Source organism: Carettochelys insculpta, chromosome 5, assembly GCF_033958435.1.
Source record: "Carettochelys insculpta isolate YL-2023 chromosome 5, ASM3395843v1, whole genome shotgun sequence".
In the NCBI taxonomy this organism is placed as follows: domain Eukaryota; kingdom Metazoa; phylum Chordata; order Testudines; family Carettochelyidae; genus Carettochelys; species Carettochelys insculpta.
Genome location: NC_134141.1, coordinates 86,662,754 through 86,679,959, shown reverse-complemented (window position 1 = coordinate 86,679,959; position 17,206 = coordinate 86,662,754). Strand labels below are relative to the sequence as shown.

The window sequence follows — 17,206 nt, the reverse complement described above, 5'->3', positions numbered from 1 at the left end:
ATTAGCTTCAGGGACCTTGCATCTTCTTTGATTAGGTCTATGCTTGAATTTGCAATTATGTTAGTTAACATGACTGAAAGTTTTAGTGTAAACACTACACAAACATTTTTTCTAGCACACATTTGTTGCTTAGTTGTGTTTAATCCTGTGCAGAGGTGTAGAACAACTGAAAATTAAAGTGTAGCTATATGCCCAGTCAAGGACAGGATGCAGATGTCTTCTGATCCTATCATTTCTGTTCTTTCCGTCAGCCAACGGTGGCCACTTTCCTTAAACAGCAGGTCATCGATACTAGGAAAACTCACACTCAGCAATAGTGCAGCTGCACTGACAAACTGCTAGTGTCTTCAGGACTTGGGGATGTTTACTGAGAAAGTCTGAAGGTAAAGAAAAAGATCAAGTTTAGTTGTGCTTAGGTTACATGAGCTAGCTAAAACAGAATCAAAACTCAACTGTGTTTTCCTGGTGTAGATTGAGGGTAAGACCTCTAGCTGGATTTCAGCAGGTGTTCTGTTCAGCTGTACACATACAATCCCCTTGTGACTTCTTTTGTAAAGTCAGTTTAAAAAAAGTGATGGTAGAGGTTGAACCTTCTCTAGGCCAGCACCCTCGAGACCTGATTGGTGCCAAATGAGAGAATTTCCTGGACCACAGGAGGTCAATATTGTCTAGCAGCATTATCAACACTTCCACTGCTTACTGGGCTTTTAGAAGATATTTAGGCGTAAATTAGAGCTAAGTAACAGCACAGGCTACTGAGAGCCAGGACAGGTTGCTGTAAATAAACTTGATGGGGACCATGGGAAACTTGGCCACACCCATGGTAAGTGGTCATCCAGCCAACTAAAATCATTCTGGATAATGGATGTTGGCAGACCAGAGAAGTTCAGCCTGCACAAGATTCATGGGCTCTTGGCCTGACTTTAGTCCTAATGCTGTACTGCTTTGTAATTTGTTATGTATAGTGCTCTCTAAATTACTTGTCTAGATAAGAAAGGCATTAGAGTATGACTTGTATTTATTCAGTAACACCTTTCTTCTCTTCCCCACCCCTATATTAAATCTGATCAGTAAGAAGACTGGATCCTGAAGTCCAGGCTATTATTTGGAACAGTGACAAAATGCTCAGAACATGTTAATATTTTTTCCTGAGAGTATTCTGTAAAATATATAATGTGAGGAAGTTCACTTTTTGTTTATTAATAAAATCAATTTGGTTTCTATGCAGCATTTGGAGTTTAGAGGTACCTTTTATGCTTCGGATTACTAGTAAAATCAAAGTATGATTGCTCTCTTTATAAAGGAAATAATTTGCTCTTTCAGTAGTGTTTATTGGTGCAGCGCATCATACTGGAAATCTGTGTATCTATCGTTTGTCTTTACAGGTTTTGTCTTCTTTGTTCTTTACCAGATTTGCATCCGCAGGAGATGATGGAATTGTGTTCCTGTGGAATGCTCAGGTTAGTTTAGCTTTTGACTGTGTTATGTGCTGTAATGAGGATGTGGCTAGGAGTGGGAATGTGGGGAGTAGGAACGAGGTGTAGGGGGTTGATTTTTGCTCTTGAACTGATGCAAATAATCGGTCCACAGAAGTTAATAGAGTTGTGGAAAGCAGTGTAAATCTAGCACAAGTTCAGAATCGGTCCAAGAGTCTTAATGCAGAACAAATTAAGCTGACTTTTGTAAACACATCCAATACAAAAGAAATAAACGATTCAAAGATGATTTAGTTTCAGAAAAGTAGAATGTGAAAGTGTCTGAAAAGAGAAGTGAAAATGTACATGAAAATATTCAGTGCAAGATGACGTATTGAAAGCAAAAGTTAAAAGTTTGCAGTAGCTGCTGCAGACGATGTGATGTGAGGCCCCAGTCCTGCAAGATTTATGCACAATACTTCATTTATTACAAAAGAGTTAGTGAGGCTCAAGCAGGTTTCTTTTTCCTCAATACGCTTTCAGCCAGAGGTGCTGGGGCTCAGGCCTGGAAGCCCTGCCATAAGTTAAGTATTGCTTCTGTGTGAGCTGAATTTTTTTTAGTCTGACTACTCCTTTAACTACAAGAGGGCTACTGAGATTGTGTAAAGCAGGGGTGGGCAATAAGCAGCCCACAGGCCAGGTGTGGCTTGCCAGGGTTAGTCCTGGAGGGCTGCCAGATGGTTTATTTATTTGCACATCCAAACGCATGGCCACTCACAGCTCCTCTGGCAGCTCATGCCCACACCTGGTATAGAGTAAAGCACATGTGCAAATCTTTGCACATATAGGGGCCTAACAAAGGAGCTGGCCTCAGTGTCACTTCCATAGAGTTAATAAGATGGAATGAGCTCTTAGGTACTTGTCACAGATACAGGTCTCATTCCAGCTGTTAGAACTATTTTTGGACAGTAATACTTGCTGCAGGAATGCTGCATTTCAGAGGTAATAATTTCAATACACCCCATTTTCTCGCTATACCGCCCCATTTTTGGTGACATTGTAAGTGTGTTGGAAGTTACCTTTTAGAATTGTCCTGTAAGTAGCTTAGATATGAAATAGATTTAGATATTAAATAGGCTGAAAGGCAAGTTGGGGAACTGTCTAAAATCTGAATGTTAAAGTTTAAATGAGGCAGAGAGAAATCTAAGACTAATTTTTTTTGTGAAGCCATCTTGAAGAAAATTAAACATAACATTTACAACAGCATAGCTTAAAATAGGGTTGGGGAACTTACAGTTTTCCTTCCTTCTCCTCTGAACAGTTTCAGTTAAGTAATTCATTTATTACGGAAGACATTTCATAAGCCTGTAATATGAAACAGAAAAATGTGTGTGTGAGAGAGAATCAATATTTAAGTTGTGAAAATGCACAAAAAGAATTTAGGAGTGTAAAACTTATGGGTGTCCAACTTTAGGGTTCCATTTTTCTACTTCTGTGCACTTGTGCGCTTGAAGTACCTCTTGCATTTAATTAAAAAAAAACAAACAAACCAAAAATGACATTTCACATTAATCTACCTGTGTAAGATTTCAGTTGTCTCTGCATCCCTAGTTAACACTCATATCAGGTAGCTTAGGTAAAATTATTTCATATTAGAAATGTAGACAACGGATATCCTAAGTTATTTAGAGTTTTGAAAATGGGAACAGACTCCTAAATCATGTAGGTACTATTGTTAATGTTACCCCAGTATATATCACACCTAAATATACTTGTTACTATGAATGTGGGGAAATAGTAAGTCCTACACATTTAATAACTGGTAACATTACAATACCTGTTCAGGACAAATATTTCAGAATTTAACTTATGTGTTTAAATGGTTTCATTTTCAGCTTATATGTTAACCAGTTTACTTCATTGTATTTTACTGACATCACTGTGTTTCTGATTTGCTGGAAAAACAATCAGAAGATTGTAAAATAAAACCATTTCACATACTTGAATTGACCTTTATTAAGAGTTTTTGTTACAATAATGAGTTTTATAAAATAAATGTGCCACAGGGATGTAGGCAATTTTGAAAAATTTTACCCTTAATGTGCTGCATTTTTGTTTTTTTTTTTTCAGACTGGGGAAAAGCTATTTGAACTACATGGACACACACACAAAATTACAGCTATTACAGCATTTCCTTCATCGAGTGCTTGTGAAGAAAAAAATAATTTGATCTTAACTGCATCCGCTGACAGAACAGTTATTGTATCCTTAAATATTAGGACAATTCAACTAATTTTAAAGGGAATGATGAGCCAGGCAGCAGAGTTGGATGGCAATTGTTTATATTATAGTAGGCCCCAAGGACCCTAATCAAGACTGGGGCTCTGTTGTGCTAGCCTCTGTTCAAATGCGCAAGTAGACATGGTCCCCACATACAAGCAATGAATATGTAACAAACAAGTGATAGTGTCGTTCCAGAGTATCCAAAATTTGAAAGATAGGTTAGTATTTAGAAAACTCGTGTGCCTATGGTTTTATTTCTCAAACTCTGTCATTTCATTATAAACTGAACAGAGAAGCAATATGACTCTTTTTATTTCCTTAATAAACAAGTTCAGGTTTGGGATTGCAATAGTGGCAGACAAATTCAGAAAGTGTCATGCTTCCATTCCACTGTAAAGGTAAAGAAAAACTTCGTGTGTTTTAGGGGTGTGTGTGTATCTATATATAATATACTTGTAGTGAAAGCTAGTGAGACATATGAAGAAAGAATATTTTAAAGTGAATAGTAACCTACTTTTTAGTTAGCCAAGACCACTTAATTCAAAGGCAGCAGAGTGAGTGAGATCTAGGCACTGACAAAGGTTTTAATAAAACAAAGGTAGTGGAAGTAACTTATTTTTACTTTGATGAAAAATGGTTGCCTTTTTGGAGGTTCTCTAAGCCTTTCATATTGGACATGGATAAAGATTTGGGACTGGAATAATGCCTTTTGCTTGTCCTTTGAAATTATGTTTTGGTTTGGTTAAGTTTTGGTTCAGTTATGAAACTGCTGTTTTTCTTCTCCCGTTGGTGTTCCTCAGGAAGACGTTGACAAGCATGCGAAACCACTCCCTGAACATGCTACGGAGATTCCTTAGGGTAGGGTGTAAAGGTCACTTTGCCCCAGGAGATCGTGCTGCTCCACATTCACCAGGAGTGGATGCTTCCGCTGCTCCATTACTGACTTTGAGATCCCAGTCAGGACCCAAACTGGTACTTCAGGAGATATCTACACTAGGAAATTAGGTTGAATTTGTTAAGGTCAATTATTATAGCACCCAAAGTCAAGGGTTCATGTCCACAGTGGCACACATTAGGGTTGGCAACTTTGACTTCGTCAGCAGATCACTATGGGTACCTTTGCCACAGTTTCTGCTGCCCTAGTACATTGTGGGGTTTTGTCCCAGCAGCTGAAAGTATGAAAAAGTGCCATGTGTGGTTCTGGGTGTGTGATGTCAGCATCTTAGTGCACTTGTCTCCTCCCCCTCCCTTTGGAAAGCAATGGTAAAAAGTGTTTTTGTGCCCTTTTTTCATATCTGTGCAAAGACCGTTGCAGGGCTAGCATGGAATACATACAGCTTCAAGCTTTTGTGGCAAGCGTTTTAAGCATCTTGCACATTGTGCTGCAGTATGTGCAGAGCCTAAGCAGCCTTCAGAGTGATGAAGGCTTTGAGGAGGGCATGGACATACACAAATGTGACACACTGGAGAGGAGGAACACTGAGCTATACACAGTGGAGTGCCAGTTCTGGTGCCATGAAACAAGCTCAGGCTGGTGGGACCTACATTGTTCTGCAGATATGGGGTGCGCAGCAGTGGCTACATAAATTTTGCATGCCTAAGGCCGCTTTCATGGAACTTTGCAAATTACTTTTCCCCTTCTTGAAGCACAGCAATACCAGAATGAGACCTGCTCTGACAGTACAGAAGCAAGTGGCACACACCCAGAACCATACAATAGCTCTGTGGAAGCTTTGAATGCCAGACAGCTATTGGTCAATGGGCAATCAATTGGGAGTGGGCAAAACTAGTGCTGTCATCCAGGTAGCCAAGGAAATCAGTGCCCTTCTGCTGCAAAAGACAATATCTCTGGGAAATGTGCAGGACATAGTGGACAGTTTTGCCATGATGGGTTTCCCTAACTGCAGTGGGGCAATAGGTGGAATGCACACCCCTATCTTGGCACCAGATTACCTTGCCACAGAGTACATAAATTGAAAGTGGTACTTCTCCATAGTGCTGCAGGCATTGCTGGATCACAAGGTGCGTTTCACTAATATCAACATGGAATGGCACGTGATGTGAGCATCTTTAGGAACTCTTGTCTGTTCAGCAAGCAGCAGAATAGAACTTTCTTCCCAGACCAGAAAATCACCACTGGAGATGTGGAAATTCCAATAGTGATCCTGGGTGATTCAGCTTAACTCCTGCTCCCTTGGCTCATGAAGCCATACCCCAGGCAGTCTGGATCACAGTAGGGAGTAGTTCAACTACAGGCTGAGCAAGTGCAGAGTTGTAGTAGAATGTGCATTTGGCCATTTAAAAGCCACGCTCGGGAACTTTCTGACTCAATTAGATCTCAGCAAAAGTAACATTCCTCTCATGGTGGCAGTCTGCTTTGTGCTCCATAATTTATGCGAGAGCAAGGAGGAAAATTTCATGCCACGCTGGACGGCCGAGGCAGACCATCTGGCCAGTAATTATGAGCAGCCAGACACTAAGCAATACGAAAGCAGAGTGAGGGGCACTGCTAATCAGGGAGGCTTTGAAAAACAGCTTTTTGAAGGACCAGACAATGACATGACCATCATATTTTGGTCTTAATGAGGTGTCCCCTGTATGATGTGTGCTGGCCTGCAAAGCGTGTAAACCTACCTCCCTCCGCCCATGCAACCCAAGCAGTAAAGGCACTGTTTTTGCAAGCTTAATCAATTTTATTCAGGAGACAGTCAAGGTGGTCATAGCAGGGGGTGGATAAGTAAAGGCAAGAGGTTTTACCATCCCAGGTGGGGGAATGTCTACCTTCTGCTCTCAGAAGTGTCCGTGGGAGTGAAATGCAAGACTGCCCTTCACCACCACCCCTGCATTCTAGGACGCTGATAGTGGGAGGTTAGGGAACATGGTGAGGAGGGTGTGTGGTTCATTATGGTCTGCAGTGGGCTCTGTGCTCCTGTGCCAGGCATCTCAGGAGGTCTGTTTGTTGCAGCTTCAACATCTCCTCATGGGTCTGGACTTCATGCTCTCTGAGCACTGTCCTCTCCTCCAGCGTGGTTCTCCTCCACGCATTTAACTGTGCCCTGTCTGTGCAGGTGGCTTCCATATGCGCTAGGAACATATCTTCCCACATTCGTTTTCTTCAACAGGTCTGTGCCAGTCTAAGAGGTACAGGGTGGGGAAGGGGGCGTCAACAAGACTACTATTGTTTTGTTGCATTATGAACATAAGTGAAGGCCAGACATTAAAGAGTTACACTGACTGTAGGTGAGAAGTTTTAACTACACACAGAGGAATTTCAGGAAAGACTCCTGTGGAACACAATAGGGTGTGTTCCATTCAAGGACAAATTTTGGCTTTTAAGCATCATATGTGCAAGAGATAATACACAGAGCTCTCAAGGGACCTACTTGACTCAGTTCACTTCCACTGGGGCATGCATTCAAGCTGGTGATTGCAAAAGCAGTTTCTGCAGCTCTTCTTGCTGCGAGAGGCGGGGGCTATGGGCTGTGGCACTGGCGGTCATCATGTGCTGCTTCTCCCTGCTTTGCTGGGGCACTGAGCCTTTCAGTTCCCCCAGGAGCCCCAGAGAAGGGAGGGGAGAGGGGGAGGGCATGGCAGTGCAGCTTGAGCTACTCTGGGCTGTTTCTCTCATAGTTGCCATGTTCTGCTCCCTGCTGTGCTGGGACAGTGAAAATCTCCTCTCCCCCAGGAGTGAAGGGAAGGGTGGGGAGAGGGATAGTTCAGGCATGGTGGAGCAACTTGTGCTATGATAATAGGTCAGTGCTCCTTCCCTTGCTTCCTGGAGGTTACAATGTGAGATAATAGCCCCCTTAGGCTAACAAACGTTGAAAAGCAGCAGATGCTGCCAATGTGGGAAGAAGGCTGGTCGGTGTTCTGCACTGCTCTGTGGTGTAGTGACGCCAGATTACTTACTGCTGGCTTGGCATGGAAAGGTGTCCTACTGAGGAGGTTAGAATAAGGCAGACCTCCCCAGAAACCTTGTGGGAAGAATTAAAGTACCTGTCTGAGAGCTTTATGGAGATGTGCAAGGAGGATCGGTGTTTTGGCCCCAGACACATGAACAAGTTGTCCCAGGGCCACTGGGCTGTGTAGGTAAAGCGCCCATGCCAGATCACACTTCATTGCCTTAACCTACTTGTAGCATCATTAAAAATGAGAACTCACCGGAGGTGCCCTCCGTGCCAGGAGGTCCAGTTACAACATGTCTTAGGAGGAGAGCAAAAGTTAAAAAAAAAAGTTCCTGACTGTTAGCAAGAAGGGCTGCTCTGTTCGCCTCCTGACTGTTGGAGTCATCCTCCTCTTCCTCATCCACCGTGTCTTCCTTGCTGTTGCCAGAGGCTTCCTGAGGAATCTCTTGTGAGGTATCCATGAACTCTTTGGTCACTGTGGTTGGTCCCCCCTAGAATCCCGTGGAGGTGCTCATAGAAGCTGCATGTTCGTTGCTATGACCGAGATTGTCTATTTGCTTCCTTTGTCTTCTGGTGCACCTTCCTGAGCTTCTTTATTTTCATGCAGCACTGTTGGGCATCCTGGTCTATCCTTTTTTTCCTCCATGCCCTGTGCGATGACACATATGTCTGCGTTTCTTTTGCTGCTTCATAGTTTTGCCAGCACAGCTTCACCCCCATCAGCTCCACAGAAATCAGGTCCTAGATCTCCTTCACTCTCCAGGCTGGAGCTTGTCTGCAACCCTGGGAATTCATGGTGCTGCTGAAGTGTGCTGCCTGTTCTGCTTGCCATGCTGGACAAACAGGAAATTAAAACTTTCCCAGCTGTTTCCTGCACACCAGGAGAGCAGTGGAGCTGAAAGTGGTGTCCACGGTAGTCATATTAGGGTACTATGGAACACCTCCAGGCGGCCAAGAATATTGAAGTTCACAACACTTGATCTGCATTACCCTGAGGTCGACCATGCAAGGTTAAGTTTGGAGTTACCCCTTGTGAAAAGCAGGAATATGAAAGTTGACCTTAGGAGTCCTTAAAGTCAGCAGAACGGATCCAGTGGTGTGGACTGATTGCTCAGAAAAATCAACCTAACTCACTTAATTTTGACTTAATCTCCTAGTGCAGCTCAAGCCTCATCCAACCATGTGATTATAGATGTATTGCATTTGGGTAGCCAAAATTGACAGCCCTAGCAAATCTTTGCAGCCATGTGGAATAGTAAGCTGCATTACCAGTTATATTTAGGGCCTTACCAAATGTATGGCCTGGAAACGTGCCAGGAACTGTGAAATTGGGTGTCCCTGGGGAAGTCTCATAAATGCAGGAAAGGGGTAAGGGGCTCCTACTGTCGACCAGCTCCCACTGGGTCCTGGCCTATGCTGTGGAGGAACAGTACTTCCTCTTCCCCTGTAGAGGTTGCTCCCAGAGCTGCATCAGGTCTACCTCCAGGAACCTTACTTACCCAGCTGCGAGATGCTTTGACTGCTGGCTAGGAGCCCAGCTCTGAAGACAGCACAGAAATGAGGGTGGCTGTCTGTCCTGAACCCAGGTGGGGGCTGCCAGGAAAGTCCGGGTGTGTGGTAACACTTCCCACCAGCACCCCACCCACACCTTTTAACCTTCATTTCCACATTTCTGGCCAGCAGCTATGCCTCTACCTGCCCAGCTCTCAAGGCAGTTGGCAATTTCATGACCTTGTACAATTGCTCTTTCAAAAACTCCCTTTTAGGTCAGGACCTTCAGGGTTACCCTGTGAAATGTCTGATGTAAACATCTGAAACAGTGAAATTGACTTTCTTAAAAATCCTGTGGCTCATCAAATGGACCAGAGTAGACTGTGAATTTGATAGGGCCCCAGTCATAATGTTAGTTAAGTTCAGTAAGCTACAACATTCTCTGGCTTTTAAAAAGGAAATGTACGCCTCATTTAGGGTTAACAGGAAAAAACAATCTATGGTGACCTACAGTAAAACTGAGGAAGGAGGTGAAAGTCCCTGAGGCATTAAATACTGTCATAGTAGTTTGCTCATGCCTAAGGCTATGTTTTAGTCATCAATATTTTTAGTAAAAGTCAGGGACGGAGTCACAGGAAGTAAACAAAAGTTCATGGCTTGTGTCCTGTCTGTAACTTGTACTAGGTACCCCTGACTAAATCTTGGGTTGGGAGTGTGTGGTGGCCATGAGCATTGAAGGTGACTTGGGGGGTGGGGGAGGGAGCATCTTGTGGCACAGGACATCCACTGCTGCTGGGTTAGCGGGTTTGGCAGGGCTAGCTGGCTCCCTACCCGGCTCTGTGTATCTCCCCAGATGCAACCACCATCCCTCGGCTCCTATGCAGAGGCATGGCCAGGGTGTGTATGTGGGGGCGGGTGGGGGGGGATGACTCTGCAGTGCATCCATCCTGAGCACCAGCTCCCATTGGAACCATGGCCAATGAGCGTTGTGGAGGTGATGCCACTGGGGGTGGGCAATGCAAAGAGCCACTTGGCCATGCCACCGCCTAGGAGCTGATAGACATGTCGCCATCTCTGCCCTTCCCACCTCAGGTAAGAGCTTCCTGACCACCGCCTGTACTGCTCACCCCATCCTGCATCCCAGCCTCTTGCCTGAGCCCATTCCCCAAACTCCAGCTGTTCTTGGGAAAGGGTATGTGTGGGAGCCCAAGATGACCCCTGCAGAGGCCTCTGTGACTGACTCAGGGGCTGCTTGAGCTACTCAGGCAGCCCCCCAGGCCAACCACGTTGACTTCTGTAGAAGTCCTGGAGGCCCAAGGAAAATCTAGGAATCTGTAATTTCCATGACAGACTTTCAGCCTTTCTTGTGACTAAATGTTTATAAAATCTTTAAGGTTCTTAATGTTTCAGAGAGATCTCATGAAAGAGGTAAAAGGTTTGCAAAAGGAATAGTCATGAAGAAATAGGTACAAGGGTAATAGTTTCCTAATATCCTACCTGCATTGTAATCAAGGGGAGTTGGATCACAGATTTTATTGGAGCCGGGATTTCACCCTTTGTCTCGTTTTTCAGCACCATTGGTGAGACCTTTGGATGATGACCACCTCTGAAAATCAGGCCCTACTCTCTTATTAGTAAAAATGGTGATGTTTCTTGAGTGACTTCTGTATTCTGGAATAAAGAGTTTAATGCATTTCATAGTACCTACAGTTTTACCTAGCTAAAGCTGAGAATCATTTCACTGAAAAATTCCCCAAAGAACCTTTTGTAAGGGCCCCATCTCTGATTTTGTTCTGCAGTGTTTGACAGTTCTTCAAAGACTGGATGTATGGTTATCTGGAGGGAGTGATCTGTGTGTTTGGAACAGAAAATTAGATCTCTTGTGTAAGACCAGTCATCTTACCGATGCAGGTAAAAATGGAAATGGCTCATTATCGCAAATAAAGTACAAGTAAAATGGATTTGTGTGATGATGCAAAATGAAACCTGGCAAATTCTCTTTAATTCTAAAGATAACATTGTATGTTAAAGCTGCCCTCTGTCTAGTTTGAAAAATGTCAACTTAATCATTTCAGAATTAAGGTTTCATGTGCTGCATGAGTTTTAGAATGTCAGATATCAATAACTGTACATTGACTTGCTGGAGAAGATCCTCAGCTAGTGATTTATACATTTTGCTTGGGGTGGGCCAGATCCACAGGCTAGTGATTTATTTCTATATGAGGGAATTAGACTTTTTGTAAATAGATAGGATTTTAAAGATTCAATCCTTTGCATGAACAACGGGAAAAAAATTAATAGGAACGATAAATATCAGATATGAACTAAGACACTGCTCTAAACTATTAGTAAATCATTATATTGTTAGTGTCCTCTGTTTGCTGCATTTTAAAGCTTTTATAGTGTTCCTAAGGTAGCTAGTATAGTGCAATTTTTCAGTTCACAACTGGATCCAAAACTGCTACCTATATTTGTCATAAAATAGGAGAAATGAGATATTCAGATACCATATGCACAGGAGGTTTACATAGACTCACAATTTAATTTCCTATTTTAACGTTTTAATATTAATGTCGTTGCTGAATTCTGAAGCTATATGAGGCAAGCCACTCATTTCAGACCCTAATATTACTTCCAGCTGTCACACTCTGGCTGTATTTTACTATTTATTCCTGGAAGGGAGATGCTGGAGAATTTTGTTCATGTTAAATATAACTGTACAGCATTTTGAACTGTTGGCGCTGAACCTTATGATGTGTGTCTCACTCAGTATACAGCTAGTTATTTATATTGCAGGAGCACCTAAGATAGCTCCCTTCAGGCTAGGAACTGGTTGTCTTGGCTACAGTTCAAGTGGGGGAATAGGAAGACCTAGAACTTGCCCAAAAAAGCTTGTGTGAAATCCTGGACCAACTGAAGTCAGTGGCATGAGGGATAGCTCAGTGGTTTGATCATTGGCCTGATAAACCCAGGGTTGTGAGCTCAGTCCTTGAGGGGGCCATTTTAGGGATCTAAGGCAAATAGATTTAAAAAAAATAAAAAGTAATGGTGCTTGGTCCTGCTAAGGGGGCAGGGGACTGGACTCAATGACCTCCTGAGGTCCCTTCCAATTCCATGAGATGTGTATCTCCGTATTTTTGACTTGCTGCTTACAAACAGGGAAGAACTAGCAGGAGAAATAGAAGTGTGTGGGAAACTGGGCTGCAGTGACCGTGAGATGGTAGATTTCAGGATCCTTACAAAAGCAAGGAAGGTGAGCAGTAATATACAGACCCTTGATTTCAAAAGAGCAGACTTCGACTCCCTGAGAGAACTTATGGGAAGGATCCTCTGGGAAATGAAGATGAATGGGAAAAACAGTTCAGGAGAACTGTCAACATTTTAAAGAAGTTTTGCTGAAGGCACAGGAACAAACAATCCAACTGCATAGTAAGAAACGCAAATATGGAGGCAACCAGCTTGGCTGAGCAGGGAAATCCTTGTTCGGCTTAAACTCAAAAAAGATGTTTATAAGAAGTGGAAACTTGGAGAGATGACTAAGGAGGAGTATAAAATATGTGGCTCAAAAATGCTTGGCAGTAATCAGGACAGCAAAGGCACAATTGGAACTGCAGCTGGCAAGGGATGTGAAAGGTAACAAGAAGGCTTTCTACAGGCATGTTAACAATAAGAGGGTTATCAGGGAAGATGTAGTGCCGTTACTAGATGAGAGAGGTAACCTAGTGACAGAGGATGTAAGAAAAGCTGAAGTAATGAATGCCCTTTTTTTTTTTTTTTGCCTCACAGACAAGGACAGCTCCCACACTACAGTGCTAGACAATACAACATGGGAAGGTGGAGGGCAGCCCTTGGTGGGGAAGGAACAAGTTAAGAGTTACTTAGAAAAACTAGATATACACAAATCCATGGGTCTGGATTTAATGCATCCAAGGGTACTGAGGGAATTGGCATATGTCATTGCTGAGCCTTTGGCCATTATCTTTGAAGACTCTTGGAGAGTGGGAGAGATTCCAGATGATTGGAAAAAGGGCAAATGTAGTGTCCAGCTTTAAAAAAGGAAAGAAGGACAATACAGGGAACTATAGACCATCAGCTTTACCTCAGTACCTGGGAAAATAATGGAAGGGATCCTCACGGAATCCATTTTGGAGTACTTGAAAGAGGGGAAAGTGATCAAAAGTAGTCAGCATGGATTCACCAAGGGCAAGTCCTGCCTGCCCAATCTGATTAGCTTCTATGACGAGGTAACACGCTTTGTGGACATTGGGAAATCAGTGGATATGATATACCTTGACTTCAGCAAAGCTTTTGGTACAATCTCCAACAACATTCTTGCCTATAAGTTAAGGAAAGTTGGATTGGATCCTTGGACTATAAGATGATAGAAAGCTGGCTTGATGGTCAGGCCCAATGGGTAGCGGTCAACAGCTCAATATCTGGATGGCGGTCGGTTTCAAGTGGAGTGCCGCAAGACTTGGTTCTGGGGCCAGTGTTGTTCAACATCTTTATTAATGATCTGGATGAGGGACTGGAGTACACCCTCAGCAAATTTGCAGATGACACTAAGCTAGGGGAGTGGTAGATACGTTGGAGGGTAGAGAAAGGATCCAGAGTGACTTGGATAAATGGGAGAACTGGGCCAAAAGAAATCTGAAGTGGTTCAACAAGGAGAAGTGTGGAGTCCTGCACTTGGGATGGAAGAATCTCAAGCATTGTTACAGGCTGGGGACCGTCTGGGTAAGCAGCAGTACAGTGGAAAGGGACCTAAGGATTATAGTGGATGAAAGGCTGGATATGAGTAAACAGTGTGCCCTTGTAGCCAGGAAGGCCAAGGGCATATTGGGGTGCATTAGGAGGAGCATTTCGAGCAGATCTAGAGAAGTTGTTGTTCCCTTCTATTTGGCACTGGTGAGGGCACATCTGGAGTACTGAGTCCAGTTTTGGGCCCCCTAGTTTAGAAAGGATGTGAATGTGCTGTAGCAGGTTCAGTGGAGGGCCACGAAAATGATTAAAGGGCTGGAGCACATTACCTATAAGGAGAGGCTGAGGGATTTGGTCTGATTTAGTTTGCAGAAGAGAAGACTGAGGGGTGATTTAATAGCAGCCTTCAACTTCCTGAAGGGGTGCTCTAAAGAGGATGGAGAGAAACTATTCTCTGTGGTGACAGACTGCAGAACAAGGAGCAATGGACTGCAGTTACAGAAGGAGAGGAGTAGGTTGGATAATAGGAAAAACTACTTCACCAGGAGGGTGGTGAAGCACTGGAATGTGTTGCTTAGAGAGGTGGTAGAATCTCCATCTCTAGAGGTTTTTAAGTCCCAGCTTGACATAGTCATGGCTGGGATGATTTAGTTGGGGTTGATCCTGCTGGAAGCAGTGAGCTGGACTCAGTGACCTCTTGAGGTCCCTTCCAGCTCTGTGATTCTGTGATTTCACCCTTACAGTCTTGAATAACAAGGGGGATATGTGGCAAAGGGATGCAATTAAGTATGCACAATTGTAATATGTATAACATACATTTTATATACTTTTGCCATAAGAAGTATATACCTGTGCCCCAAAGCCCTTGATCTCTGCCATGCAGCTGGCATAAAAGAAGTGTGGGTGGGGGGGTTTAAAGAAGAAGGGGGCAGTGGTCTGAGAGAGAGTTTGGGATGAGCATTCATGCATTAGTGACAGCATGGAAGACAATGAGAAGGAGTGGTCATGGCTGGCATCTGTGGCAAAGTAGAAGAGGGTCTTGGAAGTGCATGCAAAGATTTTGAAACTGATGTGGTGGGCCAGAGGGCAGCAGTGAAGGGATTCAGAGAGGCCGAGATATAGCCCTGAAGATGATCACAGCAGGTGTGTGGGAAGCCAGATAGTAGGAGGTGATAGTAACTGACAGGAGATGAGGACTTGCATTCAGGTTTAGAAATGTAATAGGTAATTTTAGAAACACTGTGGAGGACGAAAGGGCAGTATTAGGACACTGATCTGGATATCTGAGTCAAGAAAAAATGAAGCTAAGACAGTGACTCCCAGGTTATGGGCTGGAGTTGGAGGATGGCAATATTGTTGATGGTGACAAAAAAAAGCAGGTAGTGGGAAAGGTTTGGGAGGAAAGATTAGATGTAATTTTAGCAGTTAAATTTAAAATAATTGTAAAACATTCCCTCCAGAGGGTGGCAGAGCTAGGTCTCCTACAGACACTGCTGAGGGAAGGACGTCTGGTACCAGTTTCTGTTGTGAGCACACACAACTAATGTATGATGGACATGAGCAATGCATCTCAAAGATCACCCTTTAAGAACAAATAAGTGTCTTATGAATGAAGGGCTGTTTCTTTACTGCATTACATTTACACAGAGGATAACCTTTTTTCCTTTATTTATGTTTTTAAAGATATCAGTGCTTTGGTTGAATTGCCTAAAAACTGTGTTGCAGCAGCTGTTGGCAAAGAGTTGAGTGAGTATATTACATTTCAATATAATCTTCACAATCCTCTATGTATTAGAGGTTTAGATTTTTTTCTGATATGCAGGAGCCTGCAAGGACAGATGGACAGAAGCATTATATCAAAATTGGGTATGAAAATTGGAGCAAGATGCCACTCTCTCAGCCACTTTCTTCTTTGTTTTTCCAATTGTATTTACTTGCATGTTCCCTCAGTCTGGTCTGACTTCACTGGCTGCAGCCAGCGCCATGTGCCCTGCCTCACGGCTGCAGTTGAAGCTGGGGCTTGCGCTGTTATTCTTTTCCCCCTTTGTATCTGGAACCATAATTTCCCCATCCCCCACCCCCAATATTTTTCGTAGAAGTTACTAACAAGTCACAGGCTCCCATGAATTTTTGTTTCTTACCAGTGACCTGTCTACAACTTTTACTAAAAATAACTTACCAAACCTAACTGTAGTTTAAAAAAAAAACAATGGAAACCAAGTGGTGGCCTGGGTTTTCAGTAGTTTAAACTATGAATGTGTGGTTCTTGCTTTTAAGCAGATGCAATCTTATTATAGACACTAGTAGAAGATGAATTATTATTTTTAAATTTTTGTAATTTGTAAAATTTACAAATTATAAACACTCAAAGAGAAACCCTCAGATTATCCTAAACTGTAAAAACATACTGTATTGCATCATCTAAAATACTTTACACCTACTTAATTCATATTGCATTCCTCATTTAAGAAGAAGGCTGCATTTTACTCTATATAATGCTTATTTATAACATTTGTCCATCTATCTTTAAAAGTAATTTTTAGGTTGGTGGCTTCCACAAAGGGATCTGGAAGTTGCGATGTCTTTGAAGTAAAACGTCTTGCTGACCATCAAGATAATATCCTCTCACTGGTCAGTGTCAATGGTAAGATTGATACTGTACTGGTTAGAATTGCTAGTAGAATGTTTTCAGCTGTAAAATTTATTTTGTTTGTGGCCAAACACATAACTGGAATAAAGCTTTCTAACCACTGGAGGAAATCTCAAATGGAGTTGCAAAGATAGTTGAATTTAACAGCTGTATGTAATGATACTCATGAAGCACTTTACATGTTCAAAGGACTTCACAAATGCTAACTGATATTTTACAGGAATATTGTGAGGAAGTGCTATGATCCCTATTATATGAATGAGGAAACTAAGCCAGATAGTTTGTGACTTGTCTAAGGCACAGAGCAGCCAGTGTGAGTGACAGGAATAGAATTCCAATGCATGGGGTGGGTTTAGTTGATTTTATTTTTTTTTGCTATCTTGTTGCTGTATTGAAAGTTAAAACACACCATTCTATCAGGCCCTTTCATGGCCTCTTACAATTGCTTAACTTAAATGACTAGTCTACATTAGGGAACAAAGTTGAATCCAGATATGCAATTCTAGCTATACCATTAGCATAGCTAGAATCAATATATCAGGATTGACTTTGTTCCCTGGTGTGGATCGGTGCCTCTTGGGCTTATGCCAGTGTCCCTTACACCACGCAATAGCATGGAGTACCAGGGTCGATGGCTGAGCCCAGCAAGATCTATTTTGCCACATCTTCACAGATGTGGCAAAACTGAACTCTAGAGGATCAATCACAGCACATTGAACATGCGGTGATTATTGACATACCCTTGGGGAGGTATTTACAGA

General features: G+C 42.8%; 1 protein-coding gene across 1 annotated transcript in view; it reads left to right on the top strand.

The window, feature by feature from the left end:
* Nucleotides 1–17,206, top strand: part of WDR41 (WD repeat domain 41) — a 49,236-nt gene that overhangs the window by 11,292 nt on the left and 20,738 nt on the right. Inside the window, exons 3-8 of the mRNA XM_074994249.1 lie at nt 1,412–1,460; nt 3,546–3,677; nt 4,034–4,096; nt 10,894–11,005; nt 15,479–15,541; nt 16,329–16,439. Of these exons, the coding sequence (XP_074850350.1) occupies nt 1,412–1,460; nt 3,546–3,677; nt 4,034–4,096; nt 10,894–11,005; nt 15,479–15,541; nt 16,329–16,439 (530 nt within the window). The remainder of the gene's footprint in view (nt 1–1,411; nt 1,461–3,545; nt 3,678–4,033; nt 4,097–10,893; nt 11,006–15,478; nt 15,542–16,328; nt 16,440–17,206) is intronic.